The sequence below is a fragment of the Myotis brandtii genome, unplaced genomic scaffold, assembly GCF_000412655.1.
Source record: "Myotis brandtii unplaced genomic scaffold, ASM41265v1 scaffold686, whole genome shotgun sequence".
In the NCBI taxonomy this organism is placed as follows: domain Eukaryota; kingdom Metazoa; phylum Chordata; class Mammalia; order Chiroptera; family Vespertilionidae; genus Myotis; species Myotis brandtii.
The window spans coordinates 4,980,527-5,003,507 of record NW_005370683.1 but is presented as its reverse complement, the minus strand read 5'-3'; the positions used below and the strand labels follow the sequence as shown (position 1 = coordinate 5,003,507).

The 22,981-nt window shown below is 37.5% G+C and overlaps 1 protein-coding gene across 4 annotated transcripts in view; it reads left to right on the top strand.

Moving 5' to 3' along the window:
* NELL2 (neural EGFL like 2) overlaps positions 1-22,981 on the top strand; it is a 369,972-nt gene that overhangs the window by 164,150 nt on the left and 182,841 nt on the right. For all 4 annotated transcript variants that reach the window (XM_005881704.2, XM_005881706.2, XM_014529575.1 and 1 more), the window contains exons 11-13: positions 8,032-8,123; positions 11,380-11,482; positions 19,891-20,019. In XM_005881704.2, coding sequence (XP_005881766.1) covers positions 8,032-8,123; positions 11,380-11,482; positions 19,891-20,019 — 324 coding nt within the window. The remainder of the gene's footprint in view (positions 1-8,031; positions 8,124-11,379; positions 11,483-19,890; positions 20,020-22,981) is intronic.

Genomic DNA, 22,981 nt, shown 5'->3' with positions numbered 1-22,981 from the left:
GAATTTCAGAATATACTTAGTCGCAATTTAAATGGATAAAATTAAATTTGGGGCGAGAGCACTGGATTCTTCTTTCTTCCAGCTACACCAGTAAACTTAGCCTTTCTGCTCCTATCCTTTGAATATCCAGTTCTTGTTTCCCCAGGATATATAGCCCCTGTAACCCAGAGGCTGATCTGGACAGGGTGTTAGAATTTTTGCTTTTGTTCTATCCTGGAAGTTATTTTTGTCGTTTGCCTCCTAACCCCTCACTCCTGCTAGATTTATGGTGTTCCAGGGCCGCTTCTCTTTTTGGAAGAATAGTTCACTGACCTAAATTAAGATCCCCTAGGAGACGCACTCGTGGGTAGGTCCTTCAGAAGCCCAAGGGCATGATATATAAAAAAAGAGAAAAGAAAGTTGTGCGTCTACTTTCATGATCTCATTTCCTAAACTCTAATATTAGTTTTGCAAACAACCTAATTCCCCCCAAATGAATGAGATTCTTGTTAAAGGAAACGATTATGTATGATTAATGAATTTGTATATTATTTAAATAATCTGAAATCCTGATCACTTTAAATAGCACTGACTTCAAAAAATTGGTTTTATGTGGAGGAAGGAGGCTTTGCATCGGATGGTCCAAGCCTATTTCCATTGTACATGCTCTCTTGTTATTCCTGTTAGCTAGTTACTGCTATAAATGGTAGCCAGCTACTTTTTTATTTTTTGTTTTCACTCACCGGTAGACAAACCTGCTCACATTTCAGGCGCTTCCGCTCTACTGCAGTGGAAAGTAAGCTGCCAAATTACCGAAAGGGCAAAGTATTTCTGGGAGACCCAATTTAGAGAACCTTTATCATAAGAAGCAAGATCCAAGGATAAGGGCATATTTAAAGGAAAATGTGAATTTCAGAGAGGTCCAGTTGAATTGTTTTCAGGCTTTTCATCAAACAGGATGCTGGAAGAGAACTTAAAAAAAAAAAGGAACAAACCTTTAGAGTTCATGCCGGGTGCTGTGTAAGATCCAGAGATGAAGACACTCGCTGTTCCTGTTCTTATGTAGGAAGATTTTTAAAAATGTACAACTCCCTAGAGAAAAGGAAAATGTGTTGAGTGCCCTAAAAGAGATGTAAGCATTGTAGAAGAGGGACAAATTAATTTATAGCTGCTAGTGCTCAAGACTTTTATTACAACCAAATTGTTAACAGTTGACTCCAAGTGAGTCCATATTACAAAAAAGATTATGGGCTGGATAAATGCAGCACAGTTTATTTGGAATCTTTTAATAATATCAAAACACTTAGATTACTTTTTTGTTTAACTCCACAGAATTTTAGGCTCCCTTGTGAATGCATTTTTTGTGCATTTTAAAAAGCTAAAATATAAATATGAATATGCATATTTACAGTTAATGAGATATTTTCTCATCCAACAGCTTTGATTTGTGTATCAGTCACTCTCAAATATCATGTTGGCTCAGAATGAAATAACTACTATTGTACCTGGGATGTTTAAGAGCTCTCCCAGAGAAAATTAAGATTTCAAAGAGCACCATAAAAAAACTACTACTAAATACAATTCTGCCTTTACAAATGGCTTAAACAATCTAAAGATCTCTGATACCACCCTAGCCGGTTTGGCTCAGTGGATAGAGCGACGGCCTGTGGACTGAAGGGCCCCGGGTTCAATTCTGGTCAAGGGCACATGCCTGGGTTGTGGGCCCGGTCCTGGTGGGGGACATGCAGGAGGCAGCTGATCAATGATTCTCTTTCATCACTGATGTTTCTATCTCTCTCTCCCTCTCTTTTTTTATATATTTATCTTAAAAAAATAGATCTCTGATACCTAGTGTTTTCAAAGATAATTTTAAAGAAACCACAAATCCCCTTTCTCACCTATGTGAATTATAACTGATTTTCTTCTTAGTATCTATAACTTTTAATTTTATGTTGGATCATTTTTAAAAGTGTTGATACCAATTGGGAAGTTTAAAGTTGACTAATGGTTTTTCAATCCAGTGATAAAAAGGAAAAGTTACATATGTACTGAGGAAACGTTTTGAAGTGAAATATGATATGATGTCCTTTTGCTTTTATATTCTAACATATTTTTCTATAGATTTGGATATTTCTTTCTACAGAGTTTTGTAGAAGTTGATTGAAATCTCATTAGAGGGATCTGCATTTTCTGATTGTGCATGAATAACTAGTAAATCTGGATTTTAATGTGTAATTTAGGGTGTTTTGAATTTCACTGGCTTCTGTCACTTACCTGTTTCTCAATCTGCACTATAAATTACTTTTCACTTTGTTTTTACAAGTGATGACTTTCAGATTTGCATCTATACCATTTCCTGTCTTTCTAATTCTACCTGATAGTTAAAATGGGAGGGAAATGAAGTGAAAATACTTTACATTAATTGTTTTTGCAGAGTCTCTCTTAATTATAGTGCTAGTAACTATGAAACTAGTGATGTTGAATATAGCCCCAGTTAAATACATATGCCAATTGTTATGTCACCCCACTGAATTTCCCCAAGTTCTAAATATGCCCCCACCTATGGCAAAGAGTCTGTGCACTGGACAGCTCTGGGTGCCATAATTCCCATAGACCAGGATATGAATGGTACCCCCTGGAGTTATACAAGCAGCATCATTTACCACAGTCACAGTAAATGTGCATTTAACATTGATTAATATTAATAATTTTTTAAAAAATATATTTTTATTGTTTCAGAGAGGAAGGGAGAGGGAAAGAGATAAAAACATCAATGATGAGAGAAAATCATTGATTGGCTGCCTCCTGCATGCCTCCCACTGGGATTGAGCTCGCAACCCGTGCATGTGCCCTGGCCAGGAATCAAACCTCGACCTCCTGGTTCACAGGTTGATGCTCAACCACTAAGCCACACCAGATGGGCATATTAATAATTTAAGAGTAGATATAGTTCTATGGTTTAGTCTGATTTCACGGGGCCTACCTTCTTTGTCTGCAAAGTGATAGGCCTGTATTGCATGATTATTATCCTAGAAATTTCATATCTTAAAATACATATGTAATACATACATGCACTATATTCAATAAATAATTTAAACATAGATGTTTTAAAATGTAGCCTAGTTGATAGAGTTCTGCTTTAAGCTGGTAAGTGATTTGGGGCACAGGAATCCAGAATTATATCGGAAATGTAGTGTGTATACGCACATACGCAAACACTTGAGTATCAGACGTGGGGAAGCCTTTGACCATGAACATGTGAATGCAATTACATTAAAGAAGAACTCAGTACAGCAAAATAATTATTATTTTTTTGTTTTTTGGTTGGAGAATGCACTATATTCAATAAATAATTTAAACATAGATGTTTTAAAATGTAGCCTAGTTGATAGAGTTCTGCTTTAAGCTGGTAAATGATTTGGGGCATAGAAATCCAGAATTATATCGGAAATGTAGTGTATATGCACACACGCAAACACTTGAGCATCAGACATGGGGAAGCCTTTGACTATGAACATGTGAATGCAGTTACATTAAAGAAGAACTCAGTTCAGCAAAATGATTATTTTTTGTTTTGTTTTTTGGTTGGAGAACTGATTTCTTTTACTTTATACCAGGGGTGGGGAACCATTTGTCTGCCAAGGGCCATTTGGATATTTATAACATCACTAGAGGCCCGGTACACAAAATTCATGCACTGAGCCAGGGGCGGGGAGTCCCTCAGTCTGGCCTGCACCCTCTCACAGTCTGGGAGCCCTCAGGGGATGTCCGACTGACAGCTTAGTTTGACATCCTTTGTACTGTGAGCCCAGCTTCTGGCTGAGTGGCACTCCCCTGTGGGAGCACACTGACCACCAGGGGGAAGCGCCTGTGTTGAGAGGGATTGAGCTGAAACCGGCACCCCGACATCCCCCAAGGGGTTCCGGATTGTGAGAGCGTGCAGGCCAGGCTGAGGGACCCAATCGGTGCATGATCAGGGCCGGGGAGGGACACTGGAGGGACCGTGGAGGGCTCCAAGGCGTGTCCAGCCCGGTGCAGGCCAGGCTGAGGGACCCAATCGGTGCATGATCAGGGCCGGGGAGGGACACTGGAGGGACCGAGGGAGGGCTCCAAGGTGTGTCCATCCCATCTCTCTCAGTCCCGATTGGCAGACCCCAGCAGCAAGCTAACCTACCGGTTGAGTGTCTGCCCCCTGGCAGTCAGTGCATGTGATAGCGAGTGGTTGAGCGGCCTTAGCATATCTTTGGCATATTATGCTTTGATTGGTTGAACAAACGACTGGACGACCAGACACTTAGCATATTAGGCTTTTATTATATAGGATTTGCAGATCATACAAAGTTATCTATTTAAAAATTAGCCAGCTATATTTGGTCAAACATTTAATTAACTCACCCCTAATGCCTTGGCAGGACCAGGTCAAATGATTTTGCAGGCCTTTTATGGCCCGCAGGCTGGATGTTCCCCACCCTTGCTTTATGCTCTACTAGAAAAAGGTCAGCAGGCAAGTACATTTCCGTTAGGGAATTCTAGAGTTTTTCTCGCAGTCATTGTGGTAGCCATGTGATTATTATTATCTCTGAGGCTTTGTTCCTCATACTTGCAGGGGCCTTGGTTAAAATCGGGTAGTAGGCCTACTCTGCGTTCCTGTTTGGACACTTGCTCTCTCTCAGTTCCTCCCTCTTGCCTTTGGCCTACCTCATTTTGAAAATCTCTGGATTTTTCCTTACAGTGAATTTGCATTTTTTTTAATGTCTCCATTTTTTTTCTCTTAAAATGTATTTGTTCTGTGTTGCACTCTCTCATGTCCTTCAAAACCACCTATTCCTGTAAACCGGACCTCTCTTCATGCTTTCCAGTGAATTTAGATGACAGCCACCTGTGCTGGTTATTCTTCCCTCACCTCCTTCTCTTCCCAGGTCTGTGCCCCAGGAGCCAGATTTCTGCAGACTGCATCACCCTGGCCTCCCTGCCAGCTGGCATTGGGTAGGGTTTGCCAATGGAAGGCACAAGCAGGAAATTGGAAAGCAGGAGGAGAGGGAGGAGAGAGAGTTGGCCATGTCTCTTCCCTGCTCCTTCGCTGCACCAGCCTGTGTTTCTGGCAGTAGCTGAGTGTCTCATGATTACGCTCTCACTCAGCAGCCTCTCGTTCGTGACTGGCTCACACTGGGCTCCAGTAAAACCATTTCCTTTCCTTGTTCCTTAGCCCTAGGGTGAAGATGACTTCCCACTTGCCAGAGTCTGGCTGCACCAGCTTTTATTTGTTGCCTTACCCTTTGCTAGTTGTCCCCTCTTAGACGTTCACTACTCAGTCTCCTGTGCTAACATTAGAATTAATGAGTTTCTCAATTATAGCACTTCCGTTCGGCTTTCGTTGTAGTTAGTTGTGTATGAGCCTCTCTGTCCTACTACATAGTGAGGGCCTGAGTCAGTCTCATTCATCTTTTTCCCCCCAATAAATTATTACTATTGTTATTACTTCCCTTGAACATAAGAATCTGCATTTCTTTTCATATTCCTAAAATCAAAGTAAAACATACATAAAATGCACTTATCTTAATATTGATCAACATAAGAATCTGCATTTCTTTTCATATTCCTAAAATGAAAGTAAAACATATATAAAGTACATAAAATGCACTTATCTTAATATTGATTATTCATCTGGGAATCTAGAACCTAGCAGGCTACCAACCTATAGTGGGAGCTCAGTACATGTCTGTTAAATGTACTAATAAATAAATATGACTTTTGCCCCTTCAATCTACTCCTAAGTCCTAAGGCCATCCTAGTGGCATTTTCAGGATTTTTTGCAGTATTTTTAGGGAAGATTATAGATTTTCTGAGTTCAAGACAAAAACCACTCACTTTGCTTCTCCCTGAGCCAAGTTCACCCTGTTTGTGCTCATTGCTTGGAAGGATATGAAGCAATTGGGATCTCGTTTGTTTTTGTGCTTCTTCCCTCTGCCAAGCTCCATTTGGTGCCCTATCGTCCCACAAGTTGCCTATTTGAATCTTTTGAATTAAGAGTTTCTAACAGACGGTCCATCTGCTCTGCTTGAATATTAAATTATCATAAGACTTTGTATGAGGAGAACTTACCCTTGTGTTTCTTACAGGACTTCCTCTCCCCTCTGCTCCGAGAAAGGCTTGGAGCATCCGTTTTTTTTCCTTCAACATACCCTTGCACTTAAATAGGCTGCAGTTATCAAGTCATATAATAGGCTTAGAAATCTTTGAATGGCAGGTGCTGAATGGGAGTACGAAAGTTTTATTTGTTCTCATTATCTTATAAATTGTGCTACTTATTAGGTGTAATTGAACACACGCCAGATCTTGGCATTTTGAGGTTACTGAATCTCATAAGAAAAGAGAAAAAAAAGCACACTTAAAAATTACATGTTGGAGAGATATATTTTATAATCAGGTTCATTAAGTAAATGCACATGCTATTTATTCACATGACAGATAGTATGCAGCTGACAAATCTGTAGTTTTATGTTGAATATTCATGAGTGAGCAAGCTTCAGCCAGTTTTTAAGTAGTATAACTTATGCATGTGAGTTGTATTCTTTTCCAGTGCGCTCCAAAATTTTAACATCAATTCGCCAGTGATACATATTGTATAGTGAAATTATTAATAAAAGCTGAGTAAGGAGATTGGTTGTAGGATGACATTTAAAAAATATGCATGCTTTCCATTATGTAAGTGTGCATAAATAATCAGTTAATTTTCAGCAAAGGTGAAAGTTGATTTACGCTTTAAATATGAATATTTGTAGTACAACCCTATATATTTATATTTAATGTTATTAATAGAAAGTGTGTCTAATTTCTGTATTAAAATTATTCTGTGCAACTTGATACTTTAAAAGTCATGGGAATATATAAATTTTGAGGATAAAATAACCTTTCTTCTAGTCTTACAATGAAATTTAAAGGAAATATACACATCGACTTTGTAAAATTCATGTAGTTAATAGTGAACATTGAATTTTGTACATAGGGCTAACAGACTGGAATTTTAAAAGTGAACATTGAATTTTGTACATAGGGCTAACAGAATCTTTTTCTGTCATCATTTCCACTGGTCTTTTGAAGTAATTAGCTTGAGGTGATAGAGGTGTCGTAGGGCTTCCAAGCCTCTACAATGCTGAGTGTCATCCTTTCAGAGAAAAACAACACAAAATTATGAAAACAGTTAGTTCAGAGTCTTAGAAGGGGGTCTAAGCCAGAGACTGATACTGAAGGTTAAGCCTCAATGGCTTCAGGGTAAATCTGTCTCCATTATGGTGAGGAGTCAACCTGGGTAGTGTGAAGCATTCCTTTCAAAACAAGCACACAATTTCCCTTGGCTAAACACTTGTATGAATTTTAAGTAAATGTTTTGAAAGTCTCAAAGAAGTATTAGACACTTTCTCTACATTTTCACTAGTTAAATTGATGTTTTCCCCATCGAATGTGAAGTTCTCTTCCAAAATTGCATTTAATTGGGATGGAAGCAAGGCAGACCCAGATTCAACATCCTAAATAGGGTGCCCTAACCCATATGTCCTTAAACATAAAATAATACCAACCCATGACATGACATATACATGCATGTGCTGAAATTAATACAGCTTCTTTTGAATTTTCTGTTTGAAAGTTCTATAATGGTATATAAAAAATGAACTTTCCTCATATTTGTGTTGACCTTGATTTGGAGCCACCCTACACACCTGCTTACTATCCCTCTATGTGAGACGTCATCTAGCGGCAGATCATTGGCTGAGAGTCTGTTTATGGGCACTCCTTTCTCAGAGTCTAATTCTGACTTGCCATTGCCACTTACCCTTTCTGTACCTTATTTTACTCTCTGAACTCAAAGGGCATGATGGTAACTTGACCCTGCATTTGCCTTATGTTAGATTGAACTTAGGTGTATACTTACTCAAACACCGTGGAAAGGCAGGAGAACAGAAAACTATTGTTGCAGAATAATCTGAACACTTGGAAACTATTTTTCTTAATGAAAAATAAAAAATAAATATATATGTATTTTTTCCCCCAAAGCAATATGCCAATTTCAAGGGCGAACCTACTTTGAAGGAGAAAGACATACAGTCTATTCCTCATCTGGAGTATGTGTTCTCTATGAGTGCAAGGTAAGAAAACTTTTCACGAGTTTTTCAAAACTATTTCAGTTATACAAACACAGTTAATGTTTCCTTAAAGCCTCACCCTTGTGATACCTTTAAAACATCTGAGGGAAAATTTAAGATATAAATTAGAGTTCAAATATATCGAAATTCCCATTATTTTGCAAACATGTAAATTAATAGTTGTAAAATATTTTTACCAATATATAAAAATGATTTTTGTGAAATTAAAGTTTTATGAAGTTATCTTATATTTTCTAAATTCAAATCAGCTCCTTATTTTCTGTTTTGAAGAAAATGTAGCTAAAGATAGACAGCTCGTTGTCACTTGTGGTTTTGACCCTTGTGAGAAATATTACTCAATCCAATTAAAAACAAAACATAAAAATTACCTAAAAAGAATTAGCTGTTGGATGGAGATGAGGCTGATATTAATCTTAATCCCTTTGGGAGGAACATCTTACAAGATTTGAAGGGGAATTCTTTTTAAATTTACTGCCTTGGCCTCTTGAAGTATGCTTCTGAAGCAAATTCGATTCTTTTTAACTCTGCTTCTTGATCTGCTCATTGAAAAACTAACTATGTTTCAGAACACTTCATATTTGCCTTTTATAAACTATAATGTTATATTTCTTGACAATAATGTATTTTAAGCTACATTCTACCTGAAGGAAACTGTCTATATATAAAGTTTCTGCTTTAGGGTTTCATTTCTATTTGAATTTTAATTTTCCTTTTTAAATGCCTTCCATACATGAGTTTTGGGAATGATTTAGTATGTATAGGTTATGTAGAAAATTAAGTTAAGTGATTTACCATGCTGGCACCACCAATAAACTGCAAACATTTATGAGTTTTAAATGTTGGGGAAAGGAAAATCCTAAGAATTTTGCCAAGATAATTGAATATAAAAAAAGCCAACTACATACTTCAGGCATCTTAAGTTGAAAGACTTTTGGGATAAGCAAGAGGAGACATAATGAGGCAAGACTGTGACAGATTTGATTTCTAGAATATGAAAGCTCTGCTTTCTTCATGCTCATTGTAAAGTATTCTAGCTGCTCCTTTGGTTTTGAGTGGGGTCTCCTCTGATGTGGGAGCTGAGGCATAGGAAGACTGTTAGCATGGATTACTGACCTGTATTTCACGGGGGCCAGGCCCTCTGTCAGCATTCCTATCCCAGTGCTGTTTTGAGTGGAATAGATCCCACTATACAGTAAGAATTGGAGGGAGATACAGTGACTCCAAATTGAGAAAATAGAATCAGAGAAAAGTCACTTTAAGGAAAGTGGAAAACGTTTGTCAGCTGGCTTCTAATGGTAAACTCTCACTTTGAAATATCGGCTCTAAATTTAAAATTCTCAAGGGCGACTGAAGTTTTCTACCTAATGTGTGTGTGTGTTTGTGTGTGTGTATTCTTTTTATCTGACAATTGTGTTTCCTAATACTAATCATTGTGGTTTAGAAATTTACTGGGATAGTTGATTTTAAAATAGCTATAAAATGCTTTAATTTTAAATTGGTTTAGTGAGAAGTCTTTATAGACAACTCTGGGTGCTTAGTAAATATTTTATTTGCTCAAACAAAAAGCACCATTTCCTACCCTCTAATGCTGTGCTGTCCAATAGAAATATGATACGAACAACAAAGGTAATTTTTATTGGGCTAAATTTTCTATATTTAACTTCATATATCAAATATTATTTTAACATGTAATCTATATAGCACTCTTAATGAAATACTTTACATTCTTTTGTCATGCTAAGTCTTCAAAATCTTGTGTATATTTTACTGCATTTGTAGTGTTCAAGAGCTCTATGGAGCTGGTGGCTATTGATTATACAGCACAGCTATCCCAGATTATCATAAGCTTTTGTAGTTCTTGACTAAATTCTGAACAGTAAGGGCTTCCATTGTTTCTTTTCCCTCAGGTCCCTTGGCTTCTGTATTTACACCTCTACGTAATTGGCAGCTCTCTTATGCTTCCATTTTCTGGGCTGTCAAGTCTAATCCTTCTTTGTTCCTTTGCTGTCACTTTTGTGGCCTTGAAAATGTGTCCTGGGAGTATGGGTAACACAGAAAAACACTGTGGTTCTGGAAATAACGTTATCAGAATGGATATTGCTGTCACGTCAAAGGAAGACTAGCATTTGACTCCACTGTATATACATGTCCTGCCACTTTCTTTTTTTAATATTTCTTATTAATTTCAGAGAGGAAAGGAATCTAACCATGACCTCCTGGTTCAAAGATTGATACTCAACCACTGAGCCACACTGGCTGGGCCTGCTACTTTCTTGATAAGAGATTATGATTTGAAGATCTTTTTCATACATAAACTGGGAAGAGGGAGATGTTGAAATGAATACTTCTCCCATAAACGCAGTTCTTACAGAAATGATAACTAAAAATCTAGTCTATTGAACTAGGGGTGGGGAACTGCATTAAGTGTACGCCTGCAAATTTCAACAGTTATTTTATTACTTATGTACAAATAAGCATAATCTAACATAGTTAATGACCCAGTTTTTCAGAGGTTAGAGACTGACAGTATAGAAGCCAAATGTTTGCTTTGAGAGCAGGGCTGATACATTTATCAGAAAAGTATTTTGTATTTTGGTTTCTCCTTGAGAAGGATTTTATCTACTTTGATTGCTAGAACTGTAATAAGACATTGATTTATTCATCTCTTTAAGGAACTTTTTTTGAATACCAAATACATGTCAGGAGATATTCTAGGCACTCATTCTCAGGAGATATGAATCCGGCCATCGTTCCCCTTATAGTTTTGTTGGGAGATCACCAATAGTCCTCCACAGAGACACCTGTGAGAATCTCCTTACAACAGTTTAGAAGAATTTAAAATGAGAATGTTAAAAAGCTCAGTTTTTATTTATTTATTTGTTTATTTTTCAGTGATCTGATCTAAGCTGTGTCTTTGCCACATTGTCATCTGGATGTGCAAATGTGTTGTAAAACCAGCAGAATTTTTCAGGATTACCCTGAAAAATGATCATGTTTGGCATATTGTAGGCATGATGGCAGTATCCATTTTAAAGTGCTTTCCAAGTGCTGATTGTCCATTTCAAAGGCTTTCCCCTTGTGATTTAAGGTCATTAATGAGCCTGTGGCCTATGCAGCGGTTCTCAGAATGAAAATTTTAGTTTTCTATCAGAAGAGCCCTTCCAGATACTGGGTCTGAAAACTTCTCAGTAAGTCCTCATTCAGAAGTCGGAAGCATTTATTTTCTGTTGTCTAACAGGAGCAGACCATGAAGCTGGTTGAGAGTTCAGGCTGTCCAGCTTTGGAGTGTCCAGAGTCTCAACAGATCACCTTGTCTCATAGCTGTTGCAAAGTTTGTAAAGGTAAGATGACTTTTTTGTAAAGAAGGTTTATGTGTATGCGTCACCCTAGGAGGCTTTTTCGACCGAGATGAAAGACACATTTTTATAAGCAAGTTATTTCTAAAGACTAGTAGTATTTCCCTAAATGCATTCCTGATTTGGCACACAGTAGATAGTCATGAGGTAGTTATTATAGTAACTGAGTAAAATCAGAGTGCTTTCTACTCACTTGTCTCAGGCCCTGGATCTCTAAACTTCCCTCTGTGCCCTGGTCTGATTCAGCATGACACTGCTGAAGAAATTTACACAACAGTGCCGACTCATTTTATGTTTGTTTGTTTGCTTCTCTTCAGTTTGTTCTTTTAATTGACTTAGCATGATTCCCATCTGCTTACTTCAGATCCCTCTCTTATCATTTCCATTCTCTTCACTCATAGGCTTCTATGCCACCAAGGAGAGAGAGGCCATTAGACATGTTCTGCGTTGCTTCTGTGACGAATGGCCTAGGACCGATAAGTAGAAGGGATTTGGATTTTTAGTTCAATATAAGAAAACAGTGAATTTTAAGCTATTCAGATATGCAATGGGACACCTTAGGAGGAAGAGAGTTCCCCATTACTAATGATTCTTTTTAAAAAAATATATTTTATTGGTTTTTTACAGAGAGGAAGGGATAGGGATAGAGAGTTAGAAACAGTGATGAGAGAGAAACATCGATCAGCTGCCTCCCGCACACTCCCCACTGGGTATGTGCTCACAACCAAGGTACATGCCCCTGACAGGAACTGAACCTGGGACCCTTGAGTCCGCAGGCCGATGCTCTATCCACTGAGCCAAACTAGTTAGGCCTACTAATGATTCTTACACTAGATATTCTACTGTAGATTCAAGTATTAAACTAACGAATTGATTATATGGAACTTTTTATGATCCCTACCAATTATGAAATTATATGTACCTTCCTGTATTATCTTGAAATTTTATGTTTGTGAATCCACTTCCTTCATTGGACTATGCACCTTGAGGGCAGGGCTGGGTCTTTATATTCACCTCTATATCCTTAATGCCTAAAACCTAATATGGGATATAGTTGGTGTTAATAACTCCTGTAGTTGGCACTATATAGCAAACTGCTCTCAATGAGCTACTAACACTTGATTGAATAAGGAATGGCCTTTATGCTAATGCAAAGGAAATCTTAAATAGAAAAAAGTAATATGCCATTTTTTTTCCTTTTAACCTAATCTATTAAAAATAGACATAAGATACCCCTTTCCCATTTTTAGCAGGGTGGTGCAGTTTTTTCTTTTTATTTCCTTCCTCCATCCATTCAATTATGAGTTTTAAAACCTCAATTCTGTGAAAGGCTCTTTGGGAATTTCAAAGTTGTTTAAGACCTGGTTTGCCCTTCAAGGAGCTTTAAGAGTAGCTCTCAGCAATGAAGGGACACTACCAAAAGGGACTGTAACCAAATGGACAAACAAGAAGGGTCATTAGAAGTTTCATCCTCCCAGCACCTAACTGGTGCCTTGCACAGAGCATGTGTGACATTTGATATGAATCAAGAGCTCATTCCAGTCACTTGATTTGGGAACTGGGCAGTTATAGGAGCTAACCCAGTGCTTTTCAAGCTGAAATGTACATGCAAATAACCTAGGGATGTTATTAACATGCAGATCATGACCCTAGGTCTGGGGTCGAGCCCAAGAATCTGCATTTATAATAAGCTCCCGGGTGATGCTACTACTGGTCTGTGGGACCACATTCGCGTAGTTACCTGTTGCTGCATAAAAAAGTGGCCCCCAAAGCTCAGTGGCTTAAAACAAACACCCCTTTTATTATATCTCACAATATTGTGGGTCAGGACTTCAGAGAGGGGTTGGCCAGGACATTCTTCTGCTCCACATGGTGTTCACTGGGGTCACTCAGCTGGAAGTGGGGCTGGGGTGGAAGATTCTAGATGGCCTCACTATATGCTGGGCATGTCAGTAGCGATGACAGGAAGGCTGGGCACAGCCAGAGCGCTTTCCTTCCCACATGATCTCAGGACGCCTCCCTGTGGTCTCTCCAATAGGATAGTAGTCAGACTTCTTAAATGGCGACTGTTGGCTCTTAGAGGTTAGGTCTAGAATTGAAACAGCAGCACTTCTCCCATATTTCATTGGTCAGAGTAGTCATAGGACAGCCCAGGTTTAAGGGGAGGCGGAACGGAGCTAGCCACGACAGGAGTGCTGAAATTGTGTGGCTACCTTTAATCCACTGGTAGTGTGGAGAAGCTACTCAGATATTAGAGAGGTAAATAGTATAAAATTAGCCAAGGTGGGCTAGGACGAGATTTGAATAAGAACCTGAGATAGGGCCTTTGAGATGTCAAGAGAAGCTCCACGCACATCCATTTCTTTTTAAAAGAGCCATGATATAAAATTTAAAAAGCAAGTTAGAAAATGAAAAACATAGCTACAAAAATTGTTATATTTAGCCCTAGCCGGTTTGGCTCAGTGGATAGAGCATCAGCCTAAGGATGACCAAAGGGTCCCAGGTTCGATTCTGGTCAAGGGCATATACCTTGGTTGCAGGCTCCTCCCCGGCAGGGCCCTGGTGAAGCACTTGCAAGAGGCAACCAATTGATGTGTTTCTCCCACATTGATGTTTCTCTCTGTCTTTCCCTCTCTCTTCCATTCTCTCTAAAAATCAATGGAAAATATCCTCGGGTGAGGATTAACAAAAACAAACAAACAATAAATAAAGGTGATTAAATGTTTAAAAAATTATTATATTTAAATTGTTTATAGTTTTAAAAGTTAATGTGTTTACACAGCACACTCAAAGCACAATGACAAAATATTCTGTGACCTATTAGTATACCCCCGCCACCTGAGATTCTTATATAATAGGGATGGAATGGAGTCTTATCACCATTAAAAAAAAATCTGATAAATTCTCTTAAGCAGCCAGAATTAAGAACCACTGGCTTAGATAATACTGGAACTGAAATTGGACAAGTTAGCCCTTCTTGAAACATTTAGCACAATTTATAATAAAGGTTGCTTCTATTTCTGACTTCAAATATACAACCAACTGAATTCTCCTGGCATTCTCTGACTTTTAAACTAAAAAAAAGACAAGTTCTCTAGGCTTACATTTTGAGTCAACTCCTATACTTACGCTGTGACAAATTCATTTGTAATGAAATTGGCCTCCGGTTTCCAGGCCTCTCTGCCTAGTGCTAAAGATGCTGTGCTCACACCTGAGAAACTTGTTCAGCAAGAGTTAGTCAGTATTCCCTGAGGGCAGAGCAGGAGATGAAAGTGTTGACCTTCCCACTAGGCTCTGCCAGTGACTGGAAGCCAAGCTGTGCACTGAAATGAGGCTCCAAATCTCCAGGCACCAACTCAAATCCAGCCACGGCTGTTCTCTAGGTACCAGGCCGTTGGCCATCTTCTATAGTAGCATCTCAGAAGCAGTGCAGACTTGATGTGGGACTGTGACTTAATGTGATACAGTTTTCATATCTGCATGTTCCTTTTCCTCCCTTAGCAGCCCCTTTCTCTATGTGCAGCACCACCACGTGCTTTTTACTGGATACCCCACTTTAATTTGGCATTGACTTCACTGTGACTTATAATTATAAGTAGTAGGAACATTGATATGCAGAAGTCTGAGGGGGTGTAGATTGTTCTCTCCCAACTTCTGGATAACTCACAGTTTCCCACATTATTCAATTACACCTTTCAGATTCTTATTATCTTTATGTTACCAATAGCATTTAGTTAGTTTTTTATATCAGTTATTAGTCATTGTTTAAAGCTTTAGTTTCATTCCTAAGAAATGGTATCCAGGAAATAATGGGATTATTTGTTATTAGATTCATGTTTTTCTTATACACATGAAAAGAAATCCATTGCTATTAGTACTTTTAAAAAAATGTTTGTCCAACAGAGAACAGACTGATGGTTGCCAGAGGGGAAGGGAGTTGGGGGACTAGGTGAAAAAAGTGAAGAGATTAAAAGTACAAATTGGTAGTTACAATATAGCCACGGGGGTGTAAAGTACAGCATAGGGAATGTCAGTAAATAATATTGCAATAATTATGTATGGTGCCAGTTGGGTATTGGAAATATCAGGAGGATCACTTTCTAATATATATGATTTTTCTAACCACAATCCTGTACACATGAAATGAATACAAGAATATTGAATGCACTGTAATTGAAAAATAAAATTTAAGTTAAAAAAAAAACGCATAGCACATCATCCACGCATATGAATCAAACTTTGGGAAAAATCAGGATTATCCATTGTCTTGCAAATAATACCTAAATAAGTTTCTATTCTTTGAGGTGCAAAAGATAGAACACCTAATCCAACTGATTTAAGCAAACAATGGAACATGTGGCCCCAGTAAGCAGCTTGAATCAGATTGCAAATCCCACCTCTTTCTCTAGATCAGTGGTTCTCAAACTGTGGGTGGCGACCCCTTTTGTGGTCGAACGACCCTTTCACAGGGGTCACCTAAGACCATCCTGCATATCAGATATTTACATTACGATTCATAACAGTAGCAACATTACAGTTATGAAGTAGCAATGAAAATAATTTTATGGTTGGGTCATAACATGAGGAACTGTATTTAAAGGGCCAGAAGGTTGAGAACCACTGCCTAGATGCGTCTCTCAGTCTGTCTCCTCTGAGGTGGCTTTATCTTTAAGCTCTTTGTGTTCTCAGGTAGACCCCTGCCATTTTCAGGCTCACATCATGATGATACGTAAGTAAGCAGCAGAAAAGTTCAATATTATCATGAGTTGGACAAAAGACCCAGAATTGAGTTTCCTCTGTCTTTGTTAGCCTGGACTGGATCATGTTCCCAGACCTGGAGAAATTACTGTTGCCAGGCCTGAGGAATGCCTTATCCTATGGGGCAGCAGAGGCCATTTCCTTATGCGCACACAGGCTCATCCAGAGTACGACTAGCTTGGTTTTATTTTCTGAAAAGGAGGAATAGATGCCTGAAGGCAATGCCAACAAATATTCACTTCAAAATCAGTGGATTATCTTTCTCCTGGTTATTAAGTATAACCTTTATCTACGTTGTTCTTATAGTCTTTCGTATTCACCCTTCTCTTTTTATCCAGTTACACAGAAATGCATGCTAATATTTCATAAAACTACATTTAATAAAAGACACAGAACTTCATTTGAAAAGCTTACAAAAGGAATAGAAAACTTGGTATCTTTGATGTTAAAATCCAAAGGAAGAAATGAAAGAAAGGCTAGATTGTATTATATTATTGATCCATCGATTTATAGCTAATATTTGAATTTTCTTCTGTGATATGTATCTCAACAGATTTGTTTTATGGCTTATTAGTAATATCCTAATTGCTTTAATTATTAACAAATACCATACTATTATGCTTTTACATAGATGATCTCATTTGAATCTTACATTTTTGTGAGGAAGATATTATCCTAATTTTACAGGTGAGAAAAACTGAAGGTTTTAGGAAGGTTAATTAACTTGCATGGCTAATGACACAGCCAGTAAGTGGTAGAGATACAAGTAAATCCAGGTTTTCCAGCCTAGCTTGTTTGGCTCAGTGGATAGAGCATTGGCCTGTGGATTGAAGGGTCCTTGGTTCAATTCTGTCCAAGGGCACGTGCCCAGGTTGCAGGCTGGATCCCCAGTAGGGGGTGTACAGGAGGCAGTCAATCAATGATTCTCTCTCATCATTGATGTTTCTCTCACTCCCTCTCTCTTCCTTGCTGAAATCAATTATATAGTCAGTGAATTTATTTGTTGAGAGAATAAATCAAAATAGCTATCTGACATTGTCTAGAGTAAATTTGAATTTCATTGATGAAATTTTCTGTTTTCAAGTCTCTGGATTAATAAAAAAAATACACTCTCTGATAAAAACTAAAGCACTCCCTAACTAAACCCAACAGTGAAAGTAGCATCACACTTATAGTTGTTATCTTATAGTTGTCATCTTGTAGCAATTAGACACTGCATGGTGAGGCTGTGCACAAGATTTGATGCTGACATGAAGGGTCTCGCCATTACTTAGGCAGAACAGGAGTGGTCTGTAATAGATTGGGGAGAATCTGAAATATGGGAGAAGAGAAAATGCAGCAAAGTGAGAAATGGAAAGATAGTTTTGAAAAAATATAAACTTAGGAGAGAAAAATCTAAATATATTAGGAACTGTACCCGTTCCTAGTCCCAGCCCTCTACAAGTTATTGAAACATTGCAGTAAAAGTATGCACAGTTTAGCACTGTGTTGGAAGACAGTCTCCTAATTCTTTGTGTATCTAAGGAGTGGGGCAGTTTTTGTTTTGTTCCGTTTTTGTGACTTTGTTTTAATTTAGAATAAACATGAAGTGATTTCTTGGAGACTTTTCATTTTAGGTTGATGATATGCTGAGCTATTGGGATAGAGAATTGAGATGATTTTTTTTATTTGAAATTATTCCCCCTCAGGCATTGTAAAAAGGCAATGGAACATATTTTAAGAAATATGGTTTCAATTTAACTATTTAAAGAAGAAGGTAATAAAAAGACCTTACAAGAAAAATTTTTTCCTCTTAAAAATGACCTTTCTACTTCTAAATGTTTTAATCATGAGGATTTATATTGTGAAGAATCTTGGCAAGTGATTTCAATGCTGTGATTCACTATATACAGTAGTCCCTCCTTATCCATGGTTTCGGTTACCTGGGGTCAACAGCAGTCCAAAAATATTAAATGGGAAATTCCAAAAATAAGCAATTCATAAATTTTAAATTGCATAGCGTTCTATGTAGCATGATGAAAGCTCAATCCACCCTGCTATGTCCTGCCTGGGACATGGATCAGCCCTTTGTAAAGTGTGCGAGCGCGAATGCACACACACACACACACACACACACACACACACACACACACTGTACACATTACCTGCCTGTTAATCCCTTGGTAGCCGTCTTGGTTAGTGGATCAACAGACCCGGTATTACTGTGCTTGTGTTCAAGTAACCCTTATTTTTCTTAATAATGGCCCCAAAGCCATTCACATAACTTTTATTACAGTAAATGTTACATGTTATAATTGTTCTATTTTATTGTTGTTGTTAATCCCTTACCGTACCTAATTTTTAAATTAAACTTCATCATTAGTGTGTATATATGAGAAAAAAACATATGAACATATGATGTATAGGGTTTGATACTATTCTGTGGATTTAGTCATCAACTGGGAGGGCTTTGAACATATCTCTCCCAGGATAAGGGGGGACTACTGTATTTTTTGGGGTCATCTTTAGGGATATGTTTTAATTCTGGGTGATATTTAGAGTAGTCATTATGGATACCAACTAATCAGAATGCACAGCAACCTTTTGCTGTACCAGATATACCTGTTGGCTGTAGTATAGCTTAGTCCACCCTTTTACTGAATCACTGCGTTTTATGGTAATTTGATTACAAATAAGGTGAGTCTGTTTAGAACTTCCATCTTCACGATTTGCTCAGGTAAAAGTCTTTTCTTGGCTGTAGGCAGGTGAGTTTATTCTAGTTACATGCAATATATTCTTCTAGTCTTTTATACATGAACTGAAATTGTCATTCATTAAACAATGTATAACTAGAGAGATAACTTATGCATCAGGCGATTTGAAAATTGTTTGAATGATGTATAATCATGTAATTTCCATTAAGTATGGATTCCAGTGTTCAAGCTTTTCATTTCAGCATCTCAGATTATTTTTGAACAAGGGATTCACACAGGAAAAGGAGATCCTCAGAAATTGCACATGATTGGTGTCACTGTTTATAAAATTTTCCATTTTTCTTTCTTCTCATAAAGACTCTGGAATCTGTGAAATCTTTGTAATTCATAAAAACTTTCTTCTTCTTTTGAGTGGACATATTTTGCCTGGCAGATTTCAAGAGAAAATTAGATTGAAGTGGTGTAATTTTCACTTTTAAATAGGCTTTGAATTTTTTTAAGGATACTGGCTGTCTGTTTCATTTCTTAAATACACAGTGTACCCATTTCATCTGACTTGAATTTTATTACCCATAGTTACTAATAATGTTCCACCACCAGTTCTCAGATCACTTTCTCACTGTATTATTTCCTGTGTTGTATATCTACATTTTGGACTCTCAGAATCTTTGTTGCAGGCAATTAGAATATTAGGGACTAGGTAGCATTTACAAAGACTGAAACAAGACATAGATAAACTTGAAATAGGAATTAATTGAGTTTACACAGAAAAAAAAGTTTTTAGTACACATAGCATGTGGTTCTGTAAACACTGGATAAAGATATTACTTTAAAAATCACGTGGGGAAAATTGCTTCTAAATCAAAAGGAATTATGAAGTAGACGGGGTTTATTGGCTTTGTCGTGGTTCATTTACCTCCATAAGTTTCTTTTTTCTTGTAGGTTATGACTTTTGTTCTGAAAGGCATAACTGCATGGAGAATTCTGTCTGCAGAAATCTGAATGACAGGGCCGTCTGCAGCTGTCGAGATGGTTTTAGGGCCCTTCGAGAGGACAACGCCTACTGTGAAGGTAATCCTGGTGACGATTTGTAGCTCAGATGGATAAGTTTCCTAAGATTACTGCATGCCAAATTTATTAATTTCCCAGGTTGTCAAGTTGATGGGCCCATTAAAAGTGGTGAATTTAATTTGAAGCATATTAATCAGCTAAAAGTAATTTATCTTTCAAATTAAAGTTTTTCAGCTATCTGCTATATGTCAGACTAATAAGTTAATATGGCTGGTTTCTTTAATGAGAACAATACTCCCACTGTGAAATTGCCTTCTTTTTTTCTTCATAATTAGATGTTCAGGTAGTTCACATATTGACACATGATAACTGTGGCTTGCAGTTAGAATTGTAGGCAGATTTTTCCAGACAATGTTGTGTAACAAAGGCAATCAATTAACCGGAAGATAAAGTGCCCACTGCTATTTCTGTTTGCTAACGTAAGTAATCTCAGTAGTTGTACCGATGCTTTGTGGTATTTAGTAAATAGCTCCAATGGAATAAATGGTTCCCTAGTTATTTTTAAAAATCTCAACTAATACCCAAGGTAGTTTATTCTCTCATGGAAACAATCCAAATACAGTGAGGAAGTCCTTGGCATTCATGAATACTGTGGCTTTAACTATTCATGAAGTATCTAGAAGTGCATGAGATGGAGTAATTTATGATTTGCCTGAGGCACAGATGTGAATCATTCTCATTAACTGTGTGTCTAGCCAGTGGGTCTTGAAAGGAAGAATACTGGTACAGTGGGTTTGGGCCTTTGGAGTGTTCTAGACTTGCCCTTTCCAAATGTCAAAAATGTGCCATTGGTCCTTGGAGATGGAAAACCTCCAAAGTATAAACATTTAACCTTTGCTTAGCTACACAGTGATTTATTGGCTGTTGGGAAACCAATTTCTATTGTTTCCTTGATTTTTTTTCTTGCCTTAAAAGTCGGTGTTTATTTGTTAAATTGACATTTTTCTCCAAAGTATTCCTTTAAATCAGTGATAGCGAACCTTTTGAGCTCGGCGTGTCAGCATTTTGAAAAACCCTAACTTAACTTGGGTGCCGTGTCACATATAGAAATTTTTTGATATTTGCAACCATAGTAAAACAAAGACTTATATTTTTGATATTTATTTTATATATTTAAATGCCATTTAACAAAGAAAAATCAACCAAAAAAATGAGTTCGCGTGTCACTTCTGACACGCATGTCATAAGTTCGCCATCACTGCTTTAAATGCTTCTGAATCAGTTCTAAAGAGACTATTCCTTTTTTGTCTAAGGAAGGACATATGGCTTCCCTTCCCCATTCATAATGAAGATTTATTTAAAATTCCTCATTTTGAAAGGTTATATATAAGAAATGTATTTAAAGTTACTTAGTAAAATAATGTATTTTAATTACAATATTTAAGATTTCTAATATGTAATAAGCCCCACTGATACTGTTAATATGTATAATATAAAACCACATGATACAAATTCATGTGATACCTCTTTTTGAAACTTACTTTTATGATAATTATTTTTTATTTGGAGCTGCTGTTTTGTTGTTGTTAACTATATTCAACTCATGTAATAAGTACTTAGTGAGCATCCACTTACTGTACCCCAACCATTTTTCTAGGACTGGATGGAAAATGGTGAATAAGTCTCATGCATTTCCTGTGCTCAGGAGCTTACATTCTGTGGGAGGTAGAGGGGGGGGGGCAGGCAGAGACTATGTGAGTAACTCCTGATACAGAGTAGGCAATTCCAGGTAGCAATAAGTAATAGGAAGAAAAGGAAACAGGATGTTGTGATAGAGAGTGACTGGGGAGTAATTTAGGTAGGATGGTCAGGGAAATCCTCTGAGGCTGGAGGAGGGAAGGTTGACAGTTGACTTGAAACTTGATGATAAGGAAGCAACATTGAAAGGTCTAGAACAGAGCATTCCCACAAGAAGAAATAGCAGGTAAAAAGACCCTAAGTAGGAACCAGCTTGGCTGTTCTAGAAACAGAAAGAAGGATAATGTGATGAAGCAGACAAGTCAGAGGAGAGGCAGTTAAGAATTAGGCAGGGTCAAGACGATGTCAAGAGGACTCTAAGGAGGGGAATGACATGCTCACACTTGGAAGGACAGTTCTGCCTGCAATGTGTTCGATGAAATGTTGGGTTGGATGTGGTGGGGAGAACAGAAGTGCCCACAGGAAGACTGGTTGGAAGGCTACTGCAGGAGTCTAGGCAAAGATGTTGGTGGCCCGGATTGAGAAAGTGGTAAGGGAGAGGAGGAGGAGGGAGGATATTCATGGTAAAGCCATCTGGAATGGATCAGACTGAAATATGGTTTGTAAATTGCTATACATCATATGTATTGGTCATTTAAGGATGTAATCTTCAAAAGTTAAGAAAGTGATGGAAAAACTTGGTTTATTATAGAGATATTGAATTTTTTATACATGAAGACATTTAATATTATATCTTCTGTTACTCATGTTAACAGGCTTTGTAGTCTTCTGATCAAATTTGGTTTTATTTTGTTATTGTTGTTGCTAACTTTAAGGATGTTTTGACTTCTTAGAAGCAACATTTGAAAAAATGTTATGCAATTGCACGTGCTATCAGCTGGTCTTATAAAGTTCTGATCCTCTAAAAAATATGACTTTTCATTATATGCAAAAATGAGCAAGTGGTAATTTGTAAGTAATGTACATTTACTGAATTAGTGGGGTTGTTTAATTGAAATGACTGATTTTTACTGTTTACTTGATCCGTGTTAAGATAACACTGGAAACATTGAAATTCATTTATTCATTTGACACATATGCATTGAATACCTACTTTGTTCAAGGCCAGGCTAGAGGTGAAACAATAAATAAGATATAGTAATGACTTTCTTTTAGGCAAGAAAGATAATAAATAGATCATTACACCAAAGGACATTTAATTGCACATGCGGCAAATGCCCTGGAAGAGAAACAGGTTAACAGGGGTCTGATCTGGGTGGGTGGT